The sequence below is a fragment of the Drosophila biarmipes genome, chromosome 2R, assembly GCF_025231255.1.
Source record: "Drosophila biarmipes strain raj3 chromosome 2R, RU_DBia_V1.1, whole genome shotgun sequence".
Classification (NCBI taxonomy): Eukaryota; Metazoa; Arthropoda; class Insecta; order Diptera; family Drosophilidae; genus Drosophila; species Drosophila biarmipes.
Window position 1 is genome coordinate 3,777,213 of NC_066615.1, and position 23,549 is coordinate 3,800,761.

At 46.8% G+C, this 23,549-nt stretch overlaps 1 protein-coding gene and 1 long non-coding RNA gene across 11 annotated transcripts; one reads left to right on the plus strand and one right to left on the minus strand.

Annotated features, from left to right (window-relative positions):
• The first annotated feature begins 20 nt into the window (after window positions 1–20).
• On the plus strand, window positions 21–22,463 carry LOC108029496 (serine-rich adhesin for platelets). Of its 9 annotated transcripts, XR_007763930.1 has the most exons (10): window positions 21–680; window positions 10,977–11,500; window positions 11,570–11,908; window positions 11,966–12,288; window positions 12,355–12,614; window positions 12,742–13,104; window positions 13,689–14,090; window positions 15,592–17,806; window positions 18,635–19,149; window positions 19,695–19,826. XR_007763930.1 is itself a non-coding variant. In XM_017101768.3 (9 exons), exons 2-9 carry the CDS (start codon window positions 11,069–11,071, stop codon window positions 21,209–21,211), a joined length of 5,427 nt encoding a protein of 1,808 aa, XP_016957257.1. In that variant the 5' UTR covers window positions 21–680; window positions 10,977–11,068; the 3' UTR covers window positions 21,212–22,463. The 9 variants fall into 9 exon arrangements, 7 of the variants coding, with proteins under 7 accessions (XP_016957257.1, XP_050743151.1, XP_016957261.1 ...); XR_007763931.1 differs by lacking the exon at window positions 15,592–17,806; XM_017101768.3 differs by lacking the exons at window positions 18,635–19,149; window positions 19,695–19,826 and adding an exon at window positions 20,119–22,463.
• On the minus strand, window positions 13,586–15,031 carry LOC108029501 (uncharacterized). 2 transcript variants are annotated; one of them, XR_001768450.3, is made up of 4 exons: window positions 14,809–15,031; window positions 14,556–14,707; window positions 14,239–14,493; window positions 13,586–14,170 (listed from the first exon to the last, which is right to left on the minus strand). It is a non-coding gene; the product is annotated as an uncharacterized LOC108029501 (long non-coding RNA). The 2 variants fall into 2 exon arrangements; XR_001768448.3 differs by lacking the exon at window positions 14,556–14,707.
• Window positions 22,464–23,549: the final 1,086 nt, after the last annotated feature.

Sequence of the window (23,549 nt, forward strand, 5' to 3'; positions counted from 1 at the left end):
TGGCCTCTGCTGAAATCTGGCCACACTTGCCCTCACTGTTTTTGGTGTTTTTGCCTGGCAAGATTTTTGCGAAGAAAAACACACAAACTTGTGCAATTTGTGTTGTCCTTTTGTGAAACGTCAAGTGGAAACGGCATTTAACGAAAGCCGGGGGAGGACATCATTTCAAACCCCCCGAGGCAAGTGACAGTTCTCGCGTCAGTCAATGTGTGTTCCAGTTCGAATGTGTGCTCTTCGGATTGGAGACGAGCGTCTGATAAGCAGCCATCTTATAAGAATGGCGAGTGAATCGCTTCCAAATATATACAAAATCTGAAACCCAGTGCCGTCGAGGGGCAAATCAAATTTGGAAATTAACCATCACGGGGTACAAAAACACTGGCAATAGTAACGTTACAACAACAACGCACCCAGACATGTGCATCGCGCAGCTAATCTATTGTAAATAAACTGCGTCTGCGTCCATTGTGAACGTGCACATTTTCTCGGTCACGTACGCCGATTCCGATTCCTCAATTCCCGATTCCCCGATTCCCCGATTTCCCGGTTCCGCTGCACCTGCAGTGCGGATTGCTGGGAATACGCGAAAACACAGGTGTCCCACAGGCCTCAAGAGACGCCCCCAAGGCGATCCCCGGAGACGGAGGAGGAGGAGCCATTGCCACTGCTGCAGCAATCGGGTGAGTTTCCCACCAGAAAGCGCCCACCAATTCCCATTTCCCCAATGGCGATTCGCAACAGCGAGTCCGCTGCAAAATCGATTTTTCAATTCGCCAACCGAGGCTTCCACCTTACCACCCACTTCCGACCACTCTTACTGAAACGGTTGGACTCGAATTAATTCTATTCACTTGCGAAATTCGCTGCCAAACAGTCCGGGTCGACCTCCTGCGCATTTCACATTATTAATTACAAGATAAAAAATACACAAAGGTATATGTCCAGGCTACGGGCTTACCAGGATTCTAATCTCTTAAATTTTTGCGGGCTTTGCCTTAAGATAACGTTGTTTATTTTTTAACCATTTTATGAAATTATGGGATATGTGGTGGGCTGTTTCAGAAATGATTATTTATTTATGGTATTTACTTATTGTGACTCACTGTGCCTGAACATCAGAACTTGCCCGATTGGGCCATTTTTCAAGAGCATGTTGCGCCGTTGAGTAGACTACATATTTTCAGAGCAATGTTTGAGACAGTGTTTGTATGAGAGTGTGTTTAGTATACCTGTTATTCGTAGACTTAAGGGGTATACTGTGCTCGTTGAAAGGAATGTACCAGGTAAGAGGATGCGTTGCCGACTCTATAAGGAGTCAAACCAATACACCTCTTAACGAGGTATCGGGTCGTTGTGATCCATCAACTTGCAAAAGTTCAGATATCGCCTTTTGCGATGAGTAACGCTTGTACACCTTCTAAAATGTTTCCCTCGCATAACATTTACATTTCTCTAATTTTTCTCCCAAACGAATTGGGATACCTTTCAGTAGACGCCTTCGCACCCTTTCCTGATGCGCATTCGCCACTACTTGTACTGCCTTCCAGGTTAATGATCACTAGCTTCCTCGATCTAGCCATGTCCGCCTGTTTGTTAGTCTGTCTGTCTTCCATAGGAACACTGAGATTTTGGTCATTTCGCTCTCCCTACCTGGATACTGAGTATTCTACAGTTTTGAGCTCGGGTATTCTAATTAAGGTCCCGCTTGATTATGTCTTGGATCAGCATCAACGTTCAAGTTTGCTTCAGTATTGTTTGTTTCAATTCATGCCGACCGATCGGCTAAATTTCAAAGCTGCGTTTCCCGTTTTCAAAGAACAGTTGGCAGTGTGTGCGATGTAAACATGAAACATTGCCAATCCTCTTACTTTTACTTTGATCAGGGTAAACATTTTCTGAGTCGTTCTGTTGTTTTAAAAACACTGTGTTACGAACAAATTTCCCTACTTTCTGTTGTTTTCTTTATAGTCAGCTTATCAATAAGTCTATCAACTAATTAAATGTTGACTATCACCTAACTAGTTGGAGTGTACCTTTGCTGCAGACTTTTATCCAAGTAGCAGCTGCGGTTTTCTAGTCCCGTGGCCCGACGTTCAATGACTTCTTTAAACCAACGAAAGGTAAACCAATGTTTGACAAGCATTTGACGTGCCCCGATCAACGGCAGGATGGCTAAACTCAACTCTTCTGGAGGCAGCAACTGACCTGCGACAAAGAATACCCGTGAAGTAGAACATCTGCCGTTCTGCCTGCGTCTGGTTTTACCTGCCTTCATCAAGCAGGGGATCTGGGTTCAATGTACGCCTCCGCAAACGCCGTGGCAAATACAGCTGCCAGAGCGACAGGATGAACTCTGAAAAGTCCAGTCGAAACCGTGATTTTGAGCGACATTTTGCACTTCCTTTTTGGCGACAGACGACAGCGAAAGTCTCAAATGGTGTAACAGTTTGGTCGAACCTGCCTACCAACTTCTTTGTAAACTGTATGTAATCGCCATCGATCGCAGTCGTGTCCTTTTCCCGTTCTCAAGCCGGTTTTGTTCCCTCGGAACGCAACTCGAAACTTTTTCCAGTTGGGGCTCTCGTTCCCCTCTTCCTGTGCTCGACCTTATCCCAGTTCCCAGTCCCATCCTTTTTCCTGCGGGTTGCGGTGTCCAGTTACAGCTGAGAGAATTCACTTTTAGAAAGCGGTTTGGTCTGGGCTCGCTGCAAGTTTTTTATGCCGGCTGATCAGCTCTGGAAAGGCTTCCTGTGGGGTCGGGCAGCTGATGCTGATCAAAATTCTGATGCTGAAGGAGTAGCCGGCAATGGGCCTGCATATCAGTTCTGCTTACCATCTCTATAAGATACCCACATATAAGTGTTAGTTTGCAGCTTCGGTTTTGTATAATAACAACCATTTTGCGTATTCCTGCAACTTGGCGCTCTCACTAGTATTTTGCTATTATAAGAAAACAGGGAAGCACGCTATAGTCGAGAGCCTCGACGATTAGATATCCGATACTCAGCTTCAGGAAGCAAATGAAAATGGAGATATTAAACAGCAAAGCGATATTGTTAGGCGCCACCTACTCGCTTTTTCATTATGTTATGTGGATAATGGACAGATTAAAGTTTTTAAACCGTTTGTGGGCGTTAGAGCGGGCGTGATAAAAAATCGATAGGTACTGATAAGACAAATACATTTCAGCAAAAAAAATGTTGTTCTAGCATAATAATTGCAGCCACCACATTTCTTAGGTAAATCGTTAGGAATGGATGAGTCAAATACCTTTCAATTAAAATTTTGTTTCTAGCATAAAAGCTGTAGGCGAATTGTGGGCGTTAGAGTGGGCGCGGCACCCCGCTGAAACAAATATGCGCTGCGCAGAAGGCCAGGAATCAGTTCATCTCATCTATTTATCCTGATCAAGAATATATGTACTTTTTAGGATCGGGAACGATCTCTTCTACCTATTTTCAGACGATCTAGTATACCCTTTGTAGGCATTTAAAAATGGATTTGGAAACTGAGGATTTCAATCTTCTGAACAAACCACGCTGATCTTGACCGCACTGAAATATATATATATATATATTATTATAGTTAAAACTGTTTAACTACTCTGATAAGTAGTTTATTAAAAACGGCCAAAAGTTGTAATGAGCTTTTTCAGTTTATTATGGCGCTGAAAAACTGGAACTATAGAACAGAGACCGATAGAATCGTTGGGGGCCCCTCAGGCAGCAGGCAGCTGGCAGATGTCCCTTGGCCCATGGCACATGCCAAGGATCGAGGATCGCTGAACGCCGCGCGAGGGAAAACAGACCAGATGTTAACGACAGTCCCGTCCGTAAAGTAATCAATGCAACAGCAGGCCAGCAATGTAGGCTCGGTTTCGATCCCTTCAGCTGCGTTCTGCTCAATGCCTCAATACTTCGATACCCACTGCCGGCTGCAATTCGTTGGATTGTCTGCCCCGAACGTCCATTGCATTTTACGACAGACATCGACATCTGTCGGTTCCAAGGGCCGGCTTGCTGCTGTGCCAGCTCGCCAGCCAGCTGTCCTGCTCTCCGACTAAGAGCTCTGCATGCAGGTGATGCAGTACCTTTCGCCTGGAGCACACTTTGTCCTTGCGGAGTGCCGAGATGTTGGGGGTGTGGAGCGGAATGCGGGGCGCAGCTAATGGGGGATGGTCGAAAATCAGCTGTTTTGCGCAATGTTTATAAACAAAAACCGAACTGTGACAGTGGCAGTGGCAGTAACCCTTAGACATGTCTGGGCATATTTTTGGAATCACCACCAGGGCAAGAGCCAGAGCAACAGCCAGAGCAACCACCGACCTACATTGGCGCACTTGCTCTGGGCCACATGGCGCATGGGGTGGTTCCGCTCACACGCACGCACCACAGCGAACCGCACGGCCTTCTCGTAGGTGCAAGGACGTTGGGAAAACCCCAAAATGTAAACAAACCCAGCAAAAAGCAACCCCAGCAGACACCGGCACCGACCGTATCCGCTCTTGCTTTTGGTCATGTGCCCTGAACCCACCACCTCGGGAACAACGGATACGGCTGTACGGATATGGATTCGGTGTCGTGGAGTGGCGTGTGCCGGCATGTCATCCATCCACATAACGTCTTCGTCATTTAGGGGTTTTCCCAAAAAGAAAAAACAAATTGAACCAAAACAGAGCGAGCCGTCGGTGGTAGTTGAGGCAGAGCAGGAGCATCCGCTCCCATTCATAAAGCGTAATAAACATACCCCCGGACTAGGTGGTGCTTTTGGCACAGATCCCGCCCGAATCGCAAGCCCGCAGGTCAGGTGTGGTGGCTCCGAGCCGTGGATAATGTGCGAACAAGTCAACGCAACAGGTGGTCGCCCCGCCGGGTGGTTGCGATGGCCGTTGGTGGGTGGTGCGATCCTTCCGAGTCCAACTGAGGGTATGCCATCAAATTCGTTCGGGTTAAGGGGTTGGAGACCGTGGTGTTGTGCAAGGCTTAAGATAACTAAGGATTGTGCCGTTTTTAGTCGCTGGGGTATCTTCGGAAGCTTGCTGCATTCTTTTCAGAGCCCTCCATCCGTCTTTGCTTATTCTTGGTTTTAAGAAGAATAACATTGCATATTAAATAGTTTTATTTGGGTACTTGATTTAACTTATGGCGTTTAAGTAAACAAGTAGAATTTCTGCCTGAGCTCGCAGATCACATAAAGAACAAAATGTATCGTCGTGATTACTTTTTGTTATTCTTATCTCAATAGAACCAAATACATTGTAAATTGCAGTGCTACATAAAAGACTAAAATAGATGATACCTAGGGATTCATTAATTGAATAGCCGCCGATTAGTTTTCCTCAACACCAAGAGCCCGTTTATTTCGCCATGGAAACTCTAGTGCTTCATGTCCTCGTTTTACGTTTTGCAAGGCCACAGGTCCGAATTTGGAGCACAAAGTGTGCGAGTGGTGACGAATGTCCTGGCGCGCACATCCTGCTCCGATCGACTTTTCCGGGGCAGGATAGGCAAGCTCGCCGTATACATGTATTCATCCGCCACACGTTCTTGCGCTTTCTGCTCCACACGGTCGCCATTTTGATGACCAATAAGACCTGGGATGCGAAAAGTGTCGAGCAATAGACGAGCGAGCAATGGCGAACGGGAGAGTAATTAGATTGGCAGCTGCTGGGCGTGCTGCAGCTGAGAGAAGCGAGCAGATGAGCCGTAGAGGAGCAGAGAACGCGGTGGAGTAGAAGGGGAGGAGAGGCGGACAGGGGGAAACGGAGAGAGAGCAGCGAGTGTGCGCCGAAAGCCTGCAACGGGAAACTTGTCATGCGCCTCGACTCGCCTCCCCCTTCTGTTCGCTGAGCGTGCAACAACAATAACGCACGGAATGGACGCCAGGACGACTGTGGCTGGGCGCCTGCTTAAAAAAGGACTCGCAGGAACACTAGAGACCGACACACACGCACACGCACATCACAAAATGTAACGAACGAAAAGCATAAAAACAAAACAAAGGCCAGCGGCAAAGGCAGAGAGACGAGCCAAAGCCAAACAGTTGTGCAATTGAGATAAAGGACAACAAAAGGGAAACTTGGAAAAGGGGACGCGTGCTTTGCTTTTCGGTCGATGCCTCTCGTCGCCGCACAGTGGTATATTAACCCGCGAATCGGACTAAACACAGGTTCTGTAAATTGTAAACACCGTTTTGTAGATTGTGGGAAATTGTTACAGTTTGGTTAACCGTGACCACAAAAAATGAGTTCCTACGTCCGGAAAAATCATTGCCTACTTTCCGGCTCCTGTCGCTTCGGCTGAAAAATTCAATTGAGCAGTTTACATATGTCCCGAACACAATTAGGCAAGGGAAAAAAGTAAGTGTAAGGCCCAGTACTCTCTTCAAGAAAATATACCAAGAATTAAAAATCTCTACCCTAAATACTTTAAAAACCTAATTCAAAGCTGTTGAAGCAATTTGAACGTGTTATCTTCGATGCCTCACCTATTTAGACTAGAACATGTTTGGGCCCACTGTGCTGCTTCGCCGCGCGTGCTTAGCGTCACAAAAGGATATAAAACGGGCAACTGGCAGCAGCGGCAGGAACACAACAACTGCAACAACAACTACGACCAGCGACAGGAACAAGGAGAGAAGCATAAATAATCTTGTAGCTGTTGTGTTGTCGCAGCTGAGGCAGCGCGGAGCTCGAATTGAAATTTTACGAGAAATTTTATTAGAGAAGTGCCTTGTGAAATCACACGAGGCACAGGACCAATGTGTGCGTGAATGAAGTGACAGGGGAGGGAGGGGAGTGGGAATGGGAATGTGGAAAAGGGGACGCGCATTATGTCGGTTCTCCGTGTGTTCTTCGTCGACGACGTCATCGCCAGTTGTCGTTCCTGAGTCTGTGGTTGTTGTAGTGGCTGCCGCTGGTTCCTGTTTTCGCTTTTTACCGTTCAGTCAATGACCACATTGTGTACACAACTGCAGTGTTGGTGTGTGTGAGTGAGTAATTCCTGCCGGAAGTTGAAGCCGCCGCCTGGTCATTCTCGCTGCTTTGGTGCAAGCTCCCTCCCCTTCGTCCTTCTTGCCCGTCCCCAGTCCCTCTCTCTCTCGCTCGCTCTCTTTGCGTTGTGACTGAGTTGCTTTTGGAGAAACAAGTTTGCAGGATCCTTGGCACCCCGCCACATTTTGTCCTGTCGGGCAGTGTGACCATTCCTCTGTGCCCTGGTCACGCTTTGATCCTGCCGTTCTCCGCTAACCGCTCCCCCAAGCTCCATTTCTCCCTAGGCGTTGCCCAACTAATTACATGTTGTAAATTATACTGCTCCGCGGCATTCCAGACCGTTCGCCGTTTCATGCGGCTGTAATTACTCAGCCGGGTTTCCTTCCTCCTCATCTCTGCCTCCCTCTTTCGTTGTATAGCATTATGCTGGGTTTTGTATGGGTTTTCGGCTCGCAGGAAGCGGCGAAGCTTGTTATCGAAACGCTATCACGTAATTGCTCGCTGCAGTTATCCTTCGCTGATGCAGATGTGCTAATAAGTATTCGAGAAACCCAAGTTCCATTAAAATATAGATTGAAAGGGATTTGGCAAACTATAGTTTTGTGTTTTGACGAATGTAGGCAATGAACTGGGGTGAACTATTTTCATTAGGGCTTAGTTGATCGTCAATTGCATTTGTACCTACTACTTATTTTTTCAAGTAATGTCTAACCTGTTTGGATTTCACTTTAAGTGCTTTATGTTATGTATGCAATTAATCTTGATTAGTAAAATTATTCGTTTTTCATTGTTATTAAACATTAAACTATACACAATAAATAAAAGACCTGACGTAGTTAGTGAGTGGGTGTCTTAGCTATCGATCCTTTTCAGTAATGCTAAATATTTTAGTGAGTGGGTGTCTTAGCTATCGATCCTTTTCAGTAATGCTAAATATTTTGCGCCGGTAAAGCATTATTGATAACTTAACGTATCACAAATTTTATAAAAATAAAAAGTAGACCTTTGGTCTGAACCCATATGCTGTTTGTTGTTTTTGCCATGATTTGCAAAAACATGCAATTATTTAATAACTAGACACATGAAGTTGTCTCGAGGAAGAGTATCCTTGTTTTCCGACTTAAGTGGATCCTCAAACCCTGCCACTGTTTACCTACGAACGATGGCTTGCGATCCGAGATCAGTAAGCCCCAGATTAGATCTTCGCCAAAATCCGAAATCCAGCCCAGGACAATGCATAATGAGGATTAAGTCCTTTGCGATTTCTCCGTCTGCTTAGAGAGCGAGAATTTGCAAAGGAGGTCCCGACTGCGAGAGAGTTTGTAATTTGTAATGGCGAATGCATTATCGCCACATTCGCTTTTCGCAATGGAAGAAAAAGCAGGGAAAGGGCATTGTTTGCCGTGCGGATGGATGGAGGAAAGGAGGAGCGATTAAAACGGCCAGTTTTCCTCTTGGCTTGCATTTCCCTATCCACAACTATCCTGCCAAACTTGTTTGCGCCGTCTCCCTCTCGCTCTACACCAATTTTCCTTTCGCATTATGCTTTGACCGGAGCATTCGCATTAAAAGGACAACGCTCTCGTGCGGCGTGAGTGTGTGTGTGAGTGCGAACGATGAGCGGGTTCTTTCGACGCCTGCGTCGCCATCGTCCTGGCATCGAATATCCGTTCAGTCGACGCTTGCCGCTCAGACCGCTCAGACATGTCGCGCCCGTCGTGAGTGCTTATAGTTAGCTAGTACCTACGCATGTACATCCATATATATACATCCTCGCAGAGAGAGAGCAGCAGCCACCAAGTCAAAGACTGTAAAACGCAAACAACGACGCCATCAGATGTTGCAGGATAACGTAAAATTAAACAAATAGAGCACTCAAGCCAAAGCTAAATCCTTATACAAGAATCGCAAAACGAAAGAGTGCTTTAAGTGTGTCGTATCAAACATCAAATTGTGCAAATTAGTTACAGTTAGTTGAAAGGAGCAGAAGTTTCATATGAAAATACACAATAAAATTATGTGCAATAAACTACAACTCATTACAAACAAAAGCAACGCAGCAGCAGCGAGAACCTCAATAAAAACAAGCCAGCGATACTCAAATAGTCACAAAAGTAATTTCATCGTTTTGTTGGGATTTACGCACGGAGAAGAGCATCAAACTAACTAAAGAGGCAAAAAAACCCATCGAAGCACATCACAAGTGAGTTCCAAATTTCGTCCTTTCACAAACACAACCACACATTCGTAAACACAGACACACACGCACATAAGTACTCGCTGCTTGCGACTCGTCCATTTTGAATATCCCCCCTTAACGAGTATATCCTGCCCGCTCCTTTGCATAAAGTCTCTCGCTCCTTTCCTCCCATATTTGCTTTGTAACTAGCAAATAGTTTTGCGCACTCGTCATCGCCCCTTTCACCCCTCACCACTCTCCCTCCCCATCATCGTTGGCTCTCCGCTCTCGCTCTTTTTTCTGAGTTCTCGCTCTCTGAAATGGTCGGGTGGTGGTACAGTTTTCTGTGTGGCCGAAAAATTGCGTAAATTTTCATCTAGTTCTCTGGGATGTCTGGCACAGCGTTGTCCTCGATATCCTTATCCTTGCTGCTCCTCCGGCCTGCAGAGCTTCCAGTCTGCTTGTACGGAAAATAGAAAAAACAAGCGGAAAACCATTGGTATTGACTGGGAAAATTTGTGTCATTTGCTTATTGGGCGTTTTCAATCCCCATAAATGACTTGCCGCGGGGAAAACGGTTTGTTCTGGCACTCAATAATTAATTATCCCTTCAGCTTGATTTATTGTGATTTTTTGTGACGCCTAACGAATACAGAAATACAGGCAGCGAAATATTTCAATTACGCATGACCTGTGTATTTATTTGTTATTTTTATGTTTCACTATAAAATGTTCTAGAACGTTATCGCTTACAGTTAATCGACAAGATTTTTACTATAGTAACAGAATTAAAATATATATTTAAAAGAGTAATGGGTATGTAAAAACGGTTTTATACAGTTTGGAGAATTTTCTCTTTCATGTAGATAAACCGATAACCCGAGATAAACTGATAAATGAGGTCAAAAGGCGCTTTATCAAGATTAATGAACGGTTACAAACATTTAGATAGCCAATACCTTTGGTACTTAAACTTCTAAAGCATAAGAACTTATTTTGCTTAAATTCCTTATAATTTAATTCAATTTAAATATTTAAATATATTGAAAATTAAGTTTACATTATTCTATCAAAAACTTTTTCAAAACATTGCTAGCGTCAGTATCAGTAAGTATCAACTATCTTGTTGTAGATCCACTCGGGGATTACTCTAATATATTGATTCCTTTATTTAACATAATTTATTCGTTTTTTGTATTATTGTAATAAAATAGCTCATGGTAATGTTACCCATTATCTTAAATAATGTATTTATATTAAGTTTGGTAAGGAACTATATTAATTTACGCGTTTCAGGTCATATACATAAATTCCATATAACCGCTTACTCCCTAACTCCCAACTTTTCAGCTGGTTCTGCATGAAATATGATATACTTATTTAATTTACAAAATTTGTTTGTAGTTTTAAGGTTACAGAACGAACGATCGTTGCACTTTGTATGGGTTCCTTTGGGTTATTATGGGTCTTGCTAGCACAGGAGGAACACCACTCGAAAAACCGGCCAGGGGCAGGGGCAACTGCATATCCTGCCAGCCTCTATTCTCCTGCCAGTCGGCCTGCCTGCCTGCTGTTGTTGCTACCGCGCCCATTAAAAAAAAAACCTCGAAAAGTTGCAGCTGTTCCCTCGGCGCTCCTTCTCTGTTTATTTTGTGACAGGCAGCAGATCCCAAGCGATCGTTGAGCTCTGAGTTCTGAGCTCTTAGCGACGGTCGTAGTCAGGCAGTCGGGCGGACGGGCTAGGCATCTGCCCGGGATTATTGGGCCGTATGGGAGTACGGAGTTTTAATGCTGCTTCTATCACAGTTCCAGATCGATAAGCATCAGATTCCGAGGCTGTCTCGAAGAGTAGAAAAGACGATATCTCAGAATCTAACTGAAAGAAATCGGTGGGGAAAATGAAAATGTCAGAGGTGCCCCGCATTATGGTCTTCCGACCCACCTGGGAGGAGTTCAAGGACTTCCCCAAGTATGTTGCCTACATGGAGTCCCAGGGCGCTCACAAGGCCGGCCTGGCCAAGGTGGTGCCTCCGCCGGAATGGGTGCCCCGACGCAGTGGTTACGCCGACCTCGACGCCCTGAACGTCACGATTCCGGCGCCCATCTGCCAGGTGGTTACCGGCAAACAGGGCTACTACCAGCAGATTAACATCCAGAAAAAACCACTCACAGTGAAGCAGTTCAGCGAACTGGCGAGCACCGAGCGTTACGCCACTCCCAAGCATTTTGACTTTGAGGATCTCGAGCGCAAGTACTGGAAGAACATCACATATGTGGCTCCCATTTACGGGGCAGATGTCAGCGGGAGTATCACAGACACCGACCAGGATGTAAGTTGGATAGGGTTGGGGAAGGGGGTTTGAGTTTTCGTTGACGATCCGTTGCCTTTGCCTTTGCAGAGCTGGAACATCAACCGGCTGGGCACCATCCTAGACTATGTGAACAAAGACTACAACATCCAGATAGACGGCGTGAATACGGCGTACTTGTACTTCGGCATGTGGAAGACGACTTTCGCGTGGCACACAGAGGATATGGACCTGTACTCAATTAATTACCTGCACTTCGGGGCACCGAAGACGTGGTACGTGGTCCCGCCGGAGTGCGGCCGCAAACTGGAGAAGGTGGCCAACCAGTACTTCCCAGCCAGTTATAAGAACTGCAACGCCTATCTGCGTCACAAAATGACACTCATTTCGCCGCAGATCCTCAAGCAGCACGACGTGCCCGTCAGTAAGGTGCGTTTATCAGTAGTATTCTCCGTGTAGCGGATGCTCTAAATCCGGCTCTTGCAGATCACGCAGGAGGCTGGCGAGATCATGATCACATTTCCGTTCGGCTACCACGCAGGCTTCAATCACGGCTTCAACTGCGCTGAGTCCACGAACTTTGCCATGGAGCGCTGGATCGAGTACGGCAAGCGGGCGGTGCAGTGTACCTGCAGCAACGACATGGTCAAAATCTCGATGGACACGTTCGTCAAGCGCTTCCAGAGCGATCGCTACGACCTGTGGATGGAGGGGCGCGATGTGGGGCGGCATCCCGAGGATCCAGTGAATGGGGTGCCCAGCGCCGCTCCTCTGCCACCACATCTCGATGTCTTGCTGTGTGATAAAAAGTAGGTTTCGTTGTGCTCCCCGCCGCTTTCGGCGTGTCTTATTCTCGTTTCCCTGCTCCTCCGCAGAATGAAGAAGCAATGCAACCCGACCAAGGCCAAGAGCTTTAAGGAACGTAATCCTGATCTGGACCTGGATGAAATCCAGCAGAATCCCAACGTGCCCGACGATGTCAAAGCCATGCTAAAGGAGAGTGTGCTCACGCTGGACACCGGTGATCTGGCGGCGGATGAGGGCGACTTTGCCAACGAGGACGCCATGAGCCTGCAAAGTCCGGCGGACCTAAAGACCAAGCAGGAGCTGCTTGAGTACATAGACGACGGCACAGGTGTGTGGGCCGGCAAGTGGCCTTGAGTCGACCCTAACCCCAGCAGTTGATCTATAATCTTTTCCTTTCTCTGTCTTGTTCTCTGTCTTTCTATTTGTTTTTGCCCCTTGAATCTTCCCGTTGACAGAGGACGACGACGAGGAGGAGGACTTCAAGCGACGCAAGCAGAAGCGGCGGTACGATGCCGACTACGACGATGACTGGGTGGCGTCCAAGCGCAAGTCCCACTCGCGAAATAGCAGTCGCGGGCGCAGCCCGCGCACCAAGGACGACCGTTCTATCTCGCCGGCTTCCTCGACTTCTTCTACTTCGCGGGGAGCGAGGCGTGGCAAGGCCGGTGGCACGCCCCGTAAGACTCCCACTAGACGGAAAAAGGACTCCAGCACCACCTCTCCGGTAGCACCTACCGTTTCTTCCTCAGCATCGCCCACATCAGCAACTGCGGGTCTGACCACATCACTGTCCGCAGCAGCAACAGAAGGCGGAGGAGGTGAGAGCAGCAGCTTAAACAGCCACTGCACCACTGCATCCACATAATCACAGCTTCACCTGACAACCACCATCCGAAATCCCAACCCAATGCCCCCAAACGCCAACCCACGTTAGCGAGATCATTCCTCATTCCACAGCCTTCTTGTTCTGTCAAATTCAATGTTTTAAGCCGTTTGTCCTGCGTTCCATCGTTCTGTTTTGTGTTTAATGTACAAATAAATCGTCTTGTTTGCTTTAATTGTAAGAGAGTGCGTCACATAAATATACGATTACGCTTTTAAGTCTATGCTAAAAACTAACCAAAAACCAAAACTGTTTTACTAAACCGAATCCAAGGTGTTGGTGCTGCCTGGGCCTGTTCTTCTTGTTTTGCCGCCCCAGAATCCGCTTCACTTGTGCTTTCGCTTAGACTACTCCCCCCATCCCAGCTCAACCCAAATCGCAATGCTTCCCCAAGAAAACGCCAAAGTCCACGTGTGTCTTTGTGTTTACACCAACAAGAACAATATCAATCGCATTTAATCACAATCAATGAAAATCGAGGCCCGATCAAGCACTAAATTCTTTCGATTCCGATTTCAGATGCCAAAAAGGAGCAGCCGTCGCTGCAGTTTATGCAACAGTCGCGTAAATTTGAGGGCAAGATACCAAAGCTAAGTCAACCGACCGCCGCATCGGGAGGAGGAGCAGCAGCAGCCTCCACAGAAGCATCCACATCCCAGTCTAGTCAAGAGCAGCAGCAACAGATTGTCTACGTCAACATGTTGCCCGCCGCCAATACCCTCAACGGCATTCCACAGCAGCAACAGCAGCAGTACGGAAGTACGGACGGAAGTGTCTATCAGCTGCAAAACGAGATTCTCTGTGATGCCAACGGACATGCCGTAACCGCCGCCACGGCCTCATATCAAACTACGGCCAGTAGTCCACAGCAGCAGCAGCAACAGCAGCAACAGCAACGGAATGTTGCAACTAGTGTTGCCGGTAAGTGTCCGCCTTAAACTTGCTCGCTTTATGTTTATTTGTTTGTTGGTTGTAGTCTTTGTGTATGGTTTAACCCTCTTCTGTACTCGTATTTGGTGTTTCAGTTGAAGCTATTACCACTAACCGCTCATTGTAAATACAAACTCACCTAATTTATGATTTGATCGTCATCCGAATTGGCCAAGTTCGAATCCCGTCAAATGTTTCGTTTCGTATGTGTTGCATAGCAATTCCAAATCATCCATTCCATTTCATCTTAACATCCGACATTTAAAATTGCTAACTTTTGTTTATAAACTTTTTGTGCCAAAATTCAACCGCGCCATCCAGAGTAAATGTTTCGAACAAGAAAAAGCTATGAATTTGACTTCCATTTGCCGTGTTCTTGTCATACCTTTTGCCCCTGTCCAAAAATAAAACAGAAAAGAATAGGCGAAAAACTAAAGTATTTAATTAGCCACCGACCTATCTCAGCTAAAACAAATTCCAACCGCATCGCCCAATTAATACCAACAACCGCTTTCGACTGATCCACACACTACATGCCCGACTTTAATTTGCGACAAACTTCCCCAGGTCTGTGTCTGTCTCTTCTCAAAATGTCGTAAATATTGGAACTGTCACATAAATAAATGCACAAATCATTTAAACCAAGGATACTCCGTGCAAAGCGCGTCGAAAAAGGCTCAAAAATAGTTGATCACGTATTTTAATTTACCTTATTAGCTAGCTTAAGATGATCCAATCAAATTTTTGGCGCCCAGGGGTGGAAAAGTGAGACCAATCCGGACCAGCGGAGCGCGCCAGTGCTGCCCATGCGCTCGCGGACTCAGAACAGCACTTGGGCGCCAGATTTGAATATTGGGTTTATAATTTTTAGATTTGCATTTATGATTTAGTTATTTTTAGCAATGACACTATCCTCCCTTCTACCTTTCATATTATGTTTTCCACTATTGACACAACACAAGCACAATTCGTTCTCAGCTCCTTAGCTAAAAGGAGTTTGATCAACGTTGGCCAACACACCACCAGTTTCACCCTAAATTCTGTCCTGCTGTCTCCTTTTACCTCAGTTATTCAAGTCGGTTACTTATTTAATTTTATTTTATTTAGTACGTTGAGTTGCGAGTACTGTACCAGAGTTACGATTACGATTGCTGTAAAGTAGATCTAAGTAAACACAAATTCTACCGACAAACAAAAACCAATTCACTCACTTTCTATCTATGTATCCTGTAATGCCGTTTCCAATCTATTTGAACAAGAGGCCCGGGTAATCGCCACAGATGCCCCACATCTGTGGCACTTTTATCCAGTTGGCCGCAAGTAGCTTTCATTGTGCACAACATTTATTTAATGCAAACCTGATTTGAGTGAATTGTTGATTGATTTCGATTTCAATTACGAATTGATTTATTGATTTATGCAAATATTACATTCAAACACATCTTTTATGAACCAAACCAAATATGTATTTTCAAAAATATATAAACAAAAGACAATGTGGTCACAACTATTAGTTCGTCCTCCACCCTGCACACGAACGCCAACACCAACGGAGTGGACACGATCATCGCCCAGCAGCAACAACAGCAGCAGCAACAGCAGCAGCCACATTACCACTATATCACCACCACCGGCGAGGATGGACAAACCCCGACCACCATAGTGTTCGAGAACTACAACGGCGGAATGCCGGCGGTTAGTACAGCGGCTCCCACGCCCGTTCCCGTGTCGCAGGGCAACTCCGCCGCGACCACGACCACCACGGCCCTGGTCAACTCGGACGGCACGATCATCGAGTTCGACGGAAGCACGTACGAAGAGTACCACGTGCTCAAGAGCGAGCCCGGCAGCAGCGACTGCCTGAGCAACGGCAGCAGCGCCGTGGCCGCCGACATTATCAAGTACGAGCCCCAGCACGGAATCGTCGGCGACGAAGATGACGACGAAGAGAACGGCCTGCTGCAGGTCAAGTACGAGGAGCAGAGCCTCGAGCACGATCCGGAGCACGAGCTCGACCCGGACCAGGAGCACGAGTATGAGGAATTCCAAGTGATGAAGGCCGAGGTGGCGGCCGAGGCGGCGGAGCAGGCAGCCGGCACCACCAGCTACACGATCAGCCAGGACCAGGCGGGATCCGGCGCCACTGTGGTGTCCTCCATGGTGCCCAAGTCGGGGTCGGCGGCGGCCGCCAAGCAGAAGCGTAAGCGCAAGACTCGCGTCATCGCCGACGACGAGCAGGGCGAGTACCTGGAAAAGATGAGTGTGCGTGGCCTGGACATTGCCCGCTACGAGCACATCATCGACGGAGTGGCCTACTGCCTGGTCTGCGCCAAGAACGACATCTTTAAGACGTTCAAGAACAAGTACAGCTTCCAGCGGCACGCCTACCTCTTCCACGAGGGCCAGAACCGAAAGATCTTCGCTTGCCCCATCTGCAACAAGGAATTCTCTCGCCCGGACAAGATGAAAATGCACAAGAAGGACAAGCACGGCGACGTCCCCATGCCCCCGTCCGCCACCACTACGCCTCTAAAGGCTGACGGTCCGCCCTCAAAGAGGGCGCGTACCGCTCGCACTCCGCGAGTCCGCAAGTCCAAGGGCGGCGACGGCAGCACGCCGGCCAAGAAGCGCCTGGCGCAGATCGACAGTGTGCTGGATGATGTCCAGAATGGGGAGACTCTGGCCCTTACGCCGGTCAGCGTGAGTCACTCACAGCAGCAGCAACCACAGATGCAGCACAGCCTGACCACCACGCTGGCGCCATCGACGCCATCGCAGCCGCAGCATCAACTGCAGACGCTACCATCGTTGGACTTCAGCGGCATGATCCTTCCTGGCGGAGCTCAGCTGGCCCTGGCTAATCCAGGAGCCACAAGCTCCGTGGGCCTGCAGCGGGGTCCAGCCACGCCAAATGGTGGTCAGACGGCGGCGCCGACCACCACGCTGATCTATTCGAACCAACTGGAGCTGCAGCAAGCACTGCTGCAACAACAGCTGCACGGACAGAGTATCATGATCCAGGATCAGGCCGGTAACCTCGTGCCACTGCAGTTGGATGGAACCCAGGCGATATACACGACGGCGCCGCAGGCTCAGCGCCAGCAGCCCACGGCGACCACATATCAAACGACCCAGCAACAGCAGTCGCAACAGCCCGGCAGCCAGGCGCAGCAGCAGCCGCACTATGAGCTGGACAACGTGACCTATCTGAGCTCCACGGCGGCGGCCACTCCGGCAGCGGCCGAGCAGCAGCAACAGCAGCAGCACGTGATTGGCACGGTGCAGAGCTACCAGATCCTGACGCCCGACGGCCTTCAGAACTTCCAGCCCAAGCTGGAGACAGCCGAACTGGGCGACCTGTGTCCCTACTCCCAGTACACCTTCACCACGCACGCCGGCGCGCAGCCCACGCTGAATGCAAATGCGTTGGACGCGCAGACCCAGCACCAACAGCACCACCAGCAGCAGCAACACCACCAGCAGCCCCACCACCAACAGACACAACTTCTTCAGCAACAGCCCTTCGCCACGCATCACAATCCGCACCAGCAATTCATGGAGCTGAAGAATGAACTTCTGATCAAGGGCGGCGACACGTACGCCCTGGACGCCGCCTCCATGTACCACCTGCCCTTCTCGCCCACCTCCATGATCAATGCAGTAAACGATGTGAACACTTCGTCGCTGCTGGAAACCAAAGAAATTAGGTAAACGCTCTTTCCAACTAACACAGCCCACTAGCCCAGCCCTCCTCTGTCTGCCCGACTTCCCTTAGTGTTACGCGCTCGATTAGATTGCCGCTCTGCATCTGTATTTTTACTCTATCTCTGTATCTATAACTCTATCGATATTGCTAACTTTGCCTCCGTAACCCTTTTTTTGCGATTGCGACGCTGTCCTTCCTTTCACGTATTTAGAGTCGCGCGACGACGGTGTACTTGATATCAGAAAAAGAACACTTTAACCACCCAACGGCTGCCTTCAGAACACAAAAACAGAACATTACGGGGATGAGGGATACATTAAGTATTATCTTGTTTAGTTTTAAATTAGGATTATGCATACTTTAGTTATACTTTGTACTCATCCATTATGTAAATCCTTACTTTTTACGTATGTGTATTATTTTGTAGCCGTTAACAGAGTTTTTCGGTTTGTATCTTAGTCGTATGAATTGAATTTTGTGCATTTATTTATTTACCAATCATAGACCCACAGAGGTGTCGTACTCAATTTCGAGTAGACTTTTCCTTGTGTGGCTTGTTGTTGCTTCCCTGTAAAGTGATATGCCAGCAATTACTCCCAATTAAACCCCCGAATTAATCATAATAACCAACTCGTTTACCTTTTGTTTCGAGAAATACTTGTGTTCGAATACTTTTTATACTTCAATGCAATTTCGTTCTTTTTCTTTCTTTTTCTCTTGTTTTATTTTATGTACACACAACCAACCCACCAACCAACCAATCAATCAATCAAAACAACAACCCAACAATCTAACACTCGCCTAAATAAAAAACGCATTTTAACTGTAGCTACGATATATCAGAGGCAGTGCTACTAGCTCTCTGAATAATCGGCCACCACACAAAGCTGCAGCCAAAGTACCAAAAATTCTATTTAACTAATAGGAGACTCTGCCATGAGTTCGCAATGAAAACAAGACCGCTAACGAAACGAGTGTAATGTGAACACCTTGCCCATAACCCCAGTCAAAAGTCAAAAGCAACGCAAATGGAAGCCAATTTCATGTTTGCCAAACTCAGCGGACAAGCATGGATAATAATCCAGCATGCTAACTTGTCGAACCATTTGTGTACTTACATCCGCCGCGAAACAACCGTCAATACTCAATTGCTTGAGGACACCTCGTCTAGCCTCATTTATTGATTCATTCATTTCCTCATCATCACTTGTTGTGTGTGTGTGCCAGAGCAGCATCGACCAACAACTAAGAAACAAGCCATAACGAACTCCAACACACTCAATGCAAATAAAACACAAACATTAAAAAATATATAATAATATAATATCGGACAATTAGTGAAAGGTATGTGTACTTTTGTTTATTCGCTTTATTTCCTTGTTTTTGATTTTGTTTTGCAATACTGTTCTGTTCTGTGATTAATGTACTTCGGGTTACTCCTTTTTCGTAAAAACTGGGGGACTGCTTGCATCGATAATCGTAGACATACTTCAAAATCGCATACATTCCTTATGATTGTCTGTGGGAGCAGCCGAATGACCACTGACCACTGACCACTCACCAAAGAAGAACACATTCTAAGATACACCCACATCTACATTCGATCCTATTAGGACACCATTCACAAGCGTCTTATCATTTACTAACCCCAAATTACCTTTGATTCAAGCATATCTAACACCCAAATTGAATGAAATGAGTCAAAAAGAAAACTAACACCAATCGAAACAAGAATGCAGCAAATATGCTAATCAAATTGTTTTTATTTTTCTTTTTTCACCCAACAACATTTTCCGTTCGTCTGTTGTTTGTGTTTTTGTGTTATTCCCTATGATTTGCACACAAAAATTCATAATCATGCGACACAACAACCACATGAACAACAACAGGTACTTCTAAACAAGACAACAACCAGAAACAAAAGTTCAAGCGGCCATACACTCCCAGCCATCACAGAACCCAGAACACCACCACCAACAGTCCAAATCAGAATCAGAGTCAGACCAAGAACACAACACCTGAAGATTCGCAGCGTCGCCAAGTGGAAGCGCATCGCATTTACTACGAAGAAATCACCGTCAAGCAGGCAAACGCCCGGGCTCGCCTGGCCGACAGCAACAAAAGTTGCAGTCCTAGCGGCAGCAGCAACACCGCCCCCGGCAACAGCAGCAGCACCAGCTTCGTCGACACGTTTGCCGACTTTGTCAGCTACTCGAGCCGAACTTCTCCCATGCCCAGTCCCCCTGTCCAGTCCCATGTGCCGTCTCCCAAAAGTAATGCGACTAATGTCATCCTTCCTCCCAACACCAACAGCAGCAGCGGTAGTGGCAATACCACTAGCAACGCAGCCGGCGGCAACAATGTGTCCTCCGTGGTGAGCAGCAGCGCGACCAATGGCATCAAGCCGGCGGCCAAGAAGACGCCTGTCATCCTGCTGGCCGCTCGAGGAGCCTCGAAGCAGCCGCCGCTCAGTATTCTTAATGGCAACAGCAAGGCAGGAAGTGGAACCGGAAGCGGATCAGGGGGCGTCACATTGTTACGCGTCAATGCGTCTAGTCGCAATCAGCGCCAAGTTATCGTCTCCCCAGAAGCAGCCTCTGTGGAGCCGCAGACCGTGGCCCAGGACGAAATTCTGGTCGAGGACGAGGAGCTCGACGAGGACCTGGACGAAGATGCAATGGCCCTTGGCGCGCTGTCCTCCTCGACTGCCCAAATTCTGCGAAAGTTCCGCATACCCAAGGGCACGGCCGTGACGGCCAAGTCTGGGGACAACTACCTGTCCATGCCTACGCCAACGCCCTCGCCGCCTGGAGTCGTGAACTTGGTTAGCTCCGGCGTTGAGGCCTCCGGATACATCGAGAACGAGGACGATATTATAGAGGAGCTCAACGAGGAAGACCTAGTCGAGGAAATTATTGACGAGGAGCCTAGCCAGGAACAGCCAGAGTTGCAGGAATCGACGACCAACGACGGGCTCGACCTGAGCAGCACGAACAACGTGGCGGCCAGCACAGCAGCCACCGTGCTGCTGGCCCCCCAACCACCTCCGCTTCAGCTGCAGACGGTGGGCTCCAACGGCACTGTGACCTGTTTTAACCTACCAGCCAACACCATTTTGCTTCAATCGGCCGACGGCAGCATAATTGCCGCCACCCAGGTGCCCCATCCCAGCAAGGCGGGTCAGCATCAGCTGATAGCGCTGCCGGGCAACGTGGCCCTGTCCACCGAACCGACGACCCAAACGCAACAGGCAACGACGGCGCCCCAGGCCACGCAGACCCTGATTCTCACCGCCGACGGCACGGCCATTCCCATCCTGGCGAGTACTGCCCAACAGCAACAGCAGCAGCAGCAACAACAGCAACAAGCTGCCGCTGCTGCTGCTGCCCAGTTGTTCGCCGCGTAGGGGCTAATGGGTGGCCAAATGGGTCGATTTTTGAACAGTGCCACCATAATGCCGACCACCTACTTCTTTTAAAAATCTCAGAACCATTCAGCAGTCATTCTGGTTGCTCATGGGACAAAGCTGGAGGTCAGCCTTGTACTGTCAGCAACAATTAACCGTAACCCTTGGGTTTTCAAACACTTCAAAAATCGTCACATTTGGCCACCACAAAACGGGAGGTGGGAAACCAAAGCGTTTACTGTAAAAAATGAATAATAACTCAAACATAAGCCAAGCTAAACTAATTGATATTACCACACTGTTGGATGTGCATAAAAAATGTATTTTTTTATTCAAAAACCAAATGCCTACAAGAATATAAATCAAACGTTGTTCAACACACAGACTCACTCGCGAATGGTGTTGCGGAAGAATCAAATACACATGTTTCAAGGCAAACTTAAGAGCATCGTAAATTTAAATTATTTCTACTCCTAAGCTAAATTTTAAACGTTTAAGTGCAGAGACGAGACACACACCCAAACCAGTTGTAACTATTTGACCTGCCTTGAGTGCAGGCAAAATAAGTTTAGTCTAATCTAGAGTTGCGAGAATTGTTTCGTTTTACAGAAGGATGACTAGCTTTTGAAACTCCTCCTGACAGTTCTCCACATATACGTATAAATATAATTTGTTCCTTGCATAATGAGCGATAGACAGTCAACTATGCAACGTATTTCATATAGTATTTATTAAATAATTAGTCTATTTATTTATTTTTGTTAACCAATCTTTTCCGTGCACCCCAAGCCCTTGTCATTTTAATTTCTTTTAACGTGTTGTATATTCTTTACATATATTATATATTTTATTTGCAATTTTGTTATGCCATTCATACACAAATAGGAATTCAAGCATAGCACTGACCTAACATTACTCTAAGTTGTAGGCTCGATACTTTAGACTAAAGTATTTTTTTAAAGAACACAACAACAACACATTAAGCTAAGCGAAATTAGGCTAGGCCCAACATAACTTTAACGATGGAAGACAATGATTTAAAATATACAAAAATATGTAATCTAAGACAAATAAGCAAAAATGAGTTGCACTTTTGTAAGATATACTTTAATTAATAACGATGCAAAACAGATAAAAATAAGCAACTCGGTAGCCTACATTATGTATAATAACAATTCTAAAGCTAATATTACTTTACATATATATATATATATTTATTATAAACAATAAAATACAATTTTAAAAATTTAAAGCAATAAGTTAATTTAATCGACTGACCTAAAAAATGTGCCACGGCCACTCTAATGCCCACAAACGGCTTAAACGCTTAAATCTGTCTGCCGCCCACATAGCATCTACTGAAGTAGCCGTTAGATGGCTGGTTATATATGTGACGGGTATCTGATAGTCGAGGCACTCGACAGAGTTTTTCCTTGTTTTATTTTGTAGAGTTGTTTGCAGATGTTTTTTAAACACCATAGCTTTCGTTTAATGAAACGTGATATAAAAAACCTGACTAACAAATAGACACCGGCCAATTCGAAATAGGTTGGTACGTGCTTGGCTAAAACATCATCAATCTTTATTAAGTCCCAAGGACGCAGGTACAAATAGGGTAAGCGAAGGCTGAAAAGATTATCCAGTCGATCGCAAAATTTTGTTACAAGATGAAGCTCCACACGCTCTTTTTGGCCGTAGTCCTGATCTGTGCCGCAGCACAGATGCCTCCATCGGCACTGTCACCAGCACCCAGTCCTCCGAAATAATCACCAGTACCGACAGCTCCTCCTCCGGTCTCATTACCAGCACCGAGAGCTCCTCCTCCGAAACCATCACCTGCACGGAGTCGTCCTCCAAGTCCAGCTCCTCGTATTCCACAGCCGCCAAGCGGGCCGTGCTGCTGCCGGGGCAGGCGCAACAGGAACCGGGCTACAGTGGGTGTCAATCGGATGAGCAATCGGTGTCCCATCCATTCCAGCCACGGCAGGACTTAAAACTTTATTTTACCGGCAACCACCTTGAATCCTCGGATGCTATAGTTTCAAGATGTAAACTGGGGAAACAACCGACGGAAAGAAACAATTGTTACGTAACAATTCAGTTTACTTATTTTTCGCCATTAATCAAAAACACATTTTAAAAAGAAGGGGTGTCGAGAACAACGTGCTTCCACATTTTAGTATTCTGAAATACAATTTGGTGACATTTTCGTAACTACATGCTATTCCATCCAGTGTGATCTTGAGCAGCAAAGTCGACCTAGCCATGAAAGTTAGGATTAAGCATGAATAGGCCTATATATCAATGTAGTAAGCATTTTTAATACATATTTTGAAAC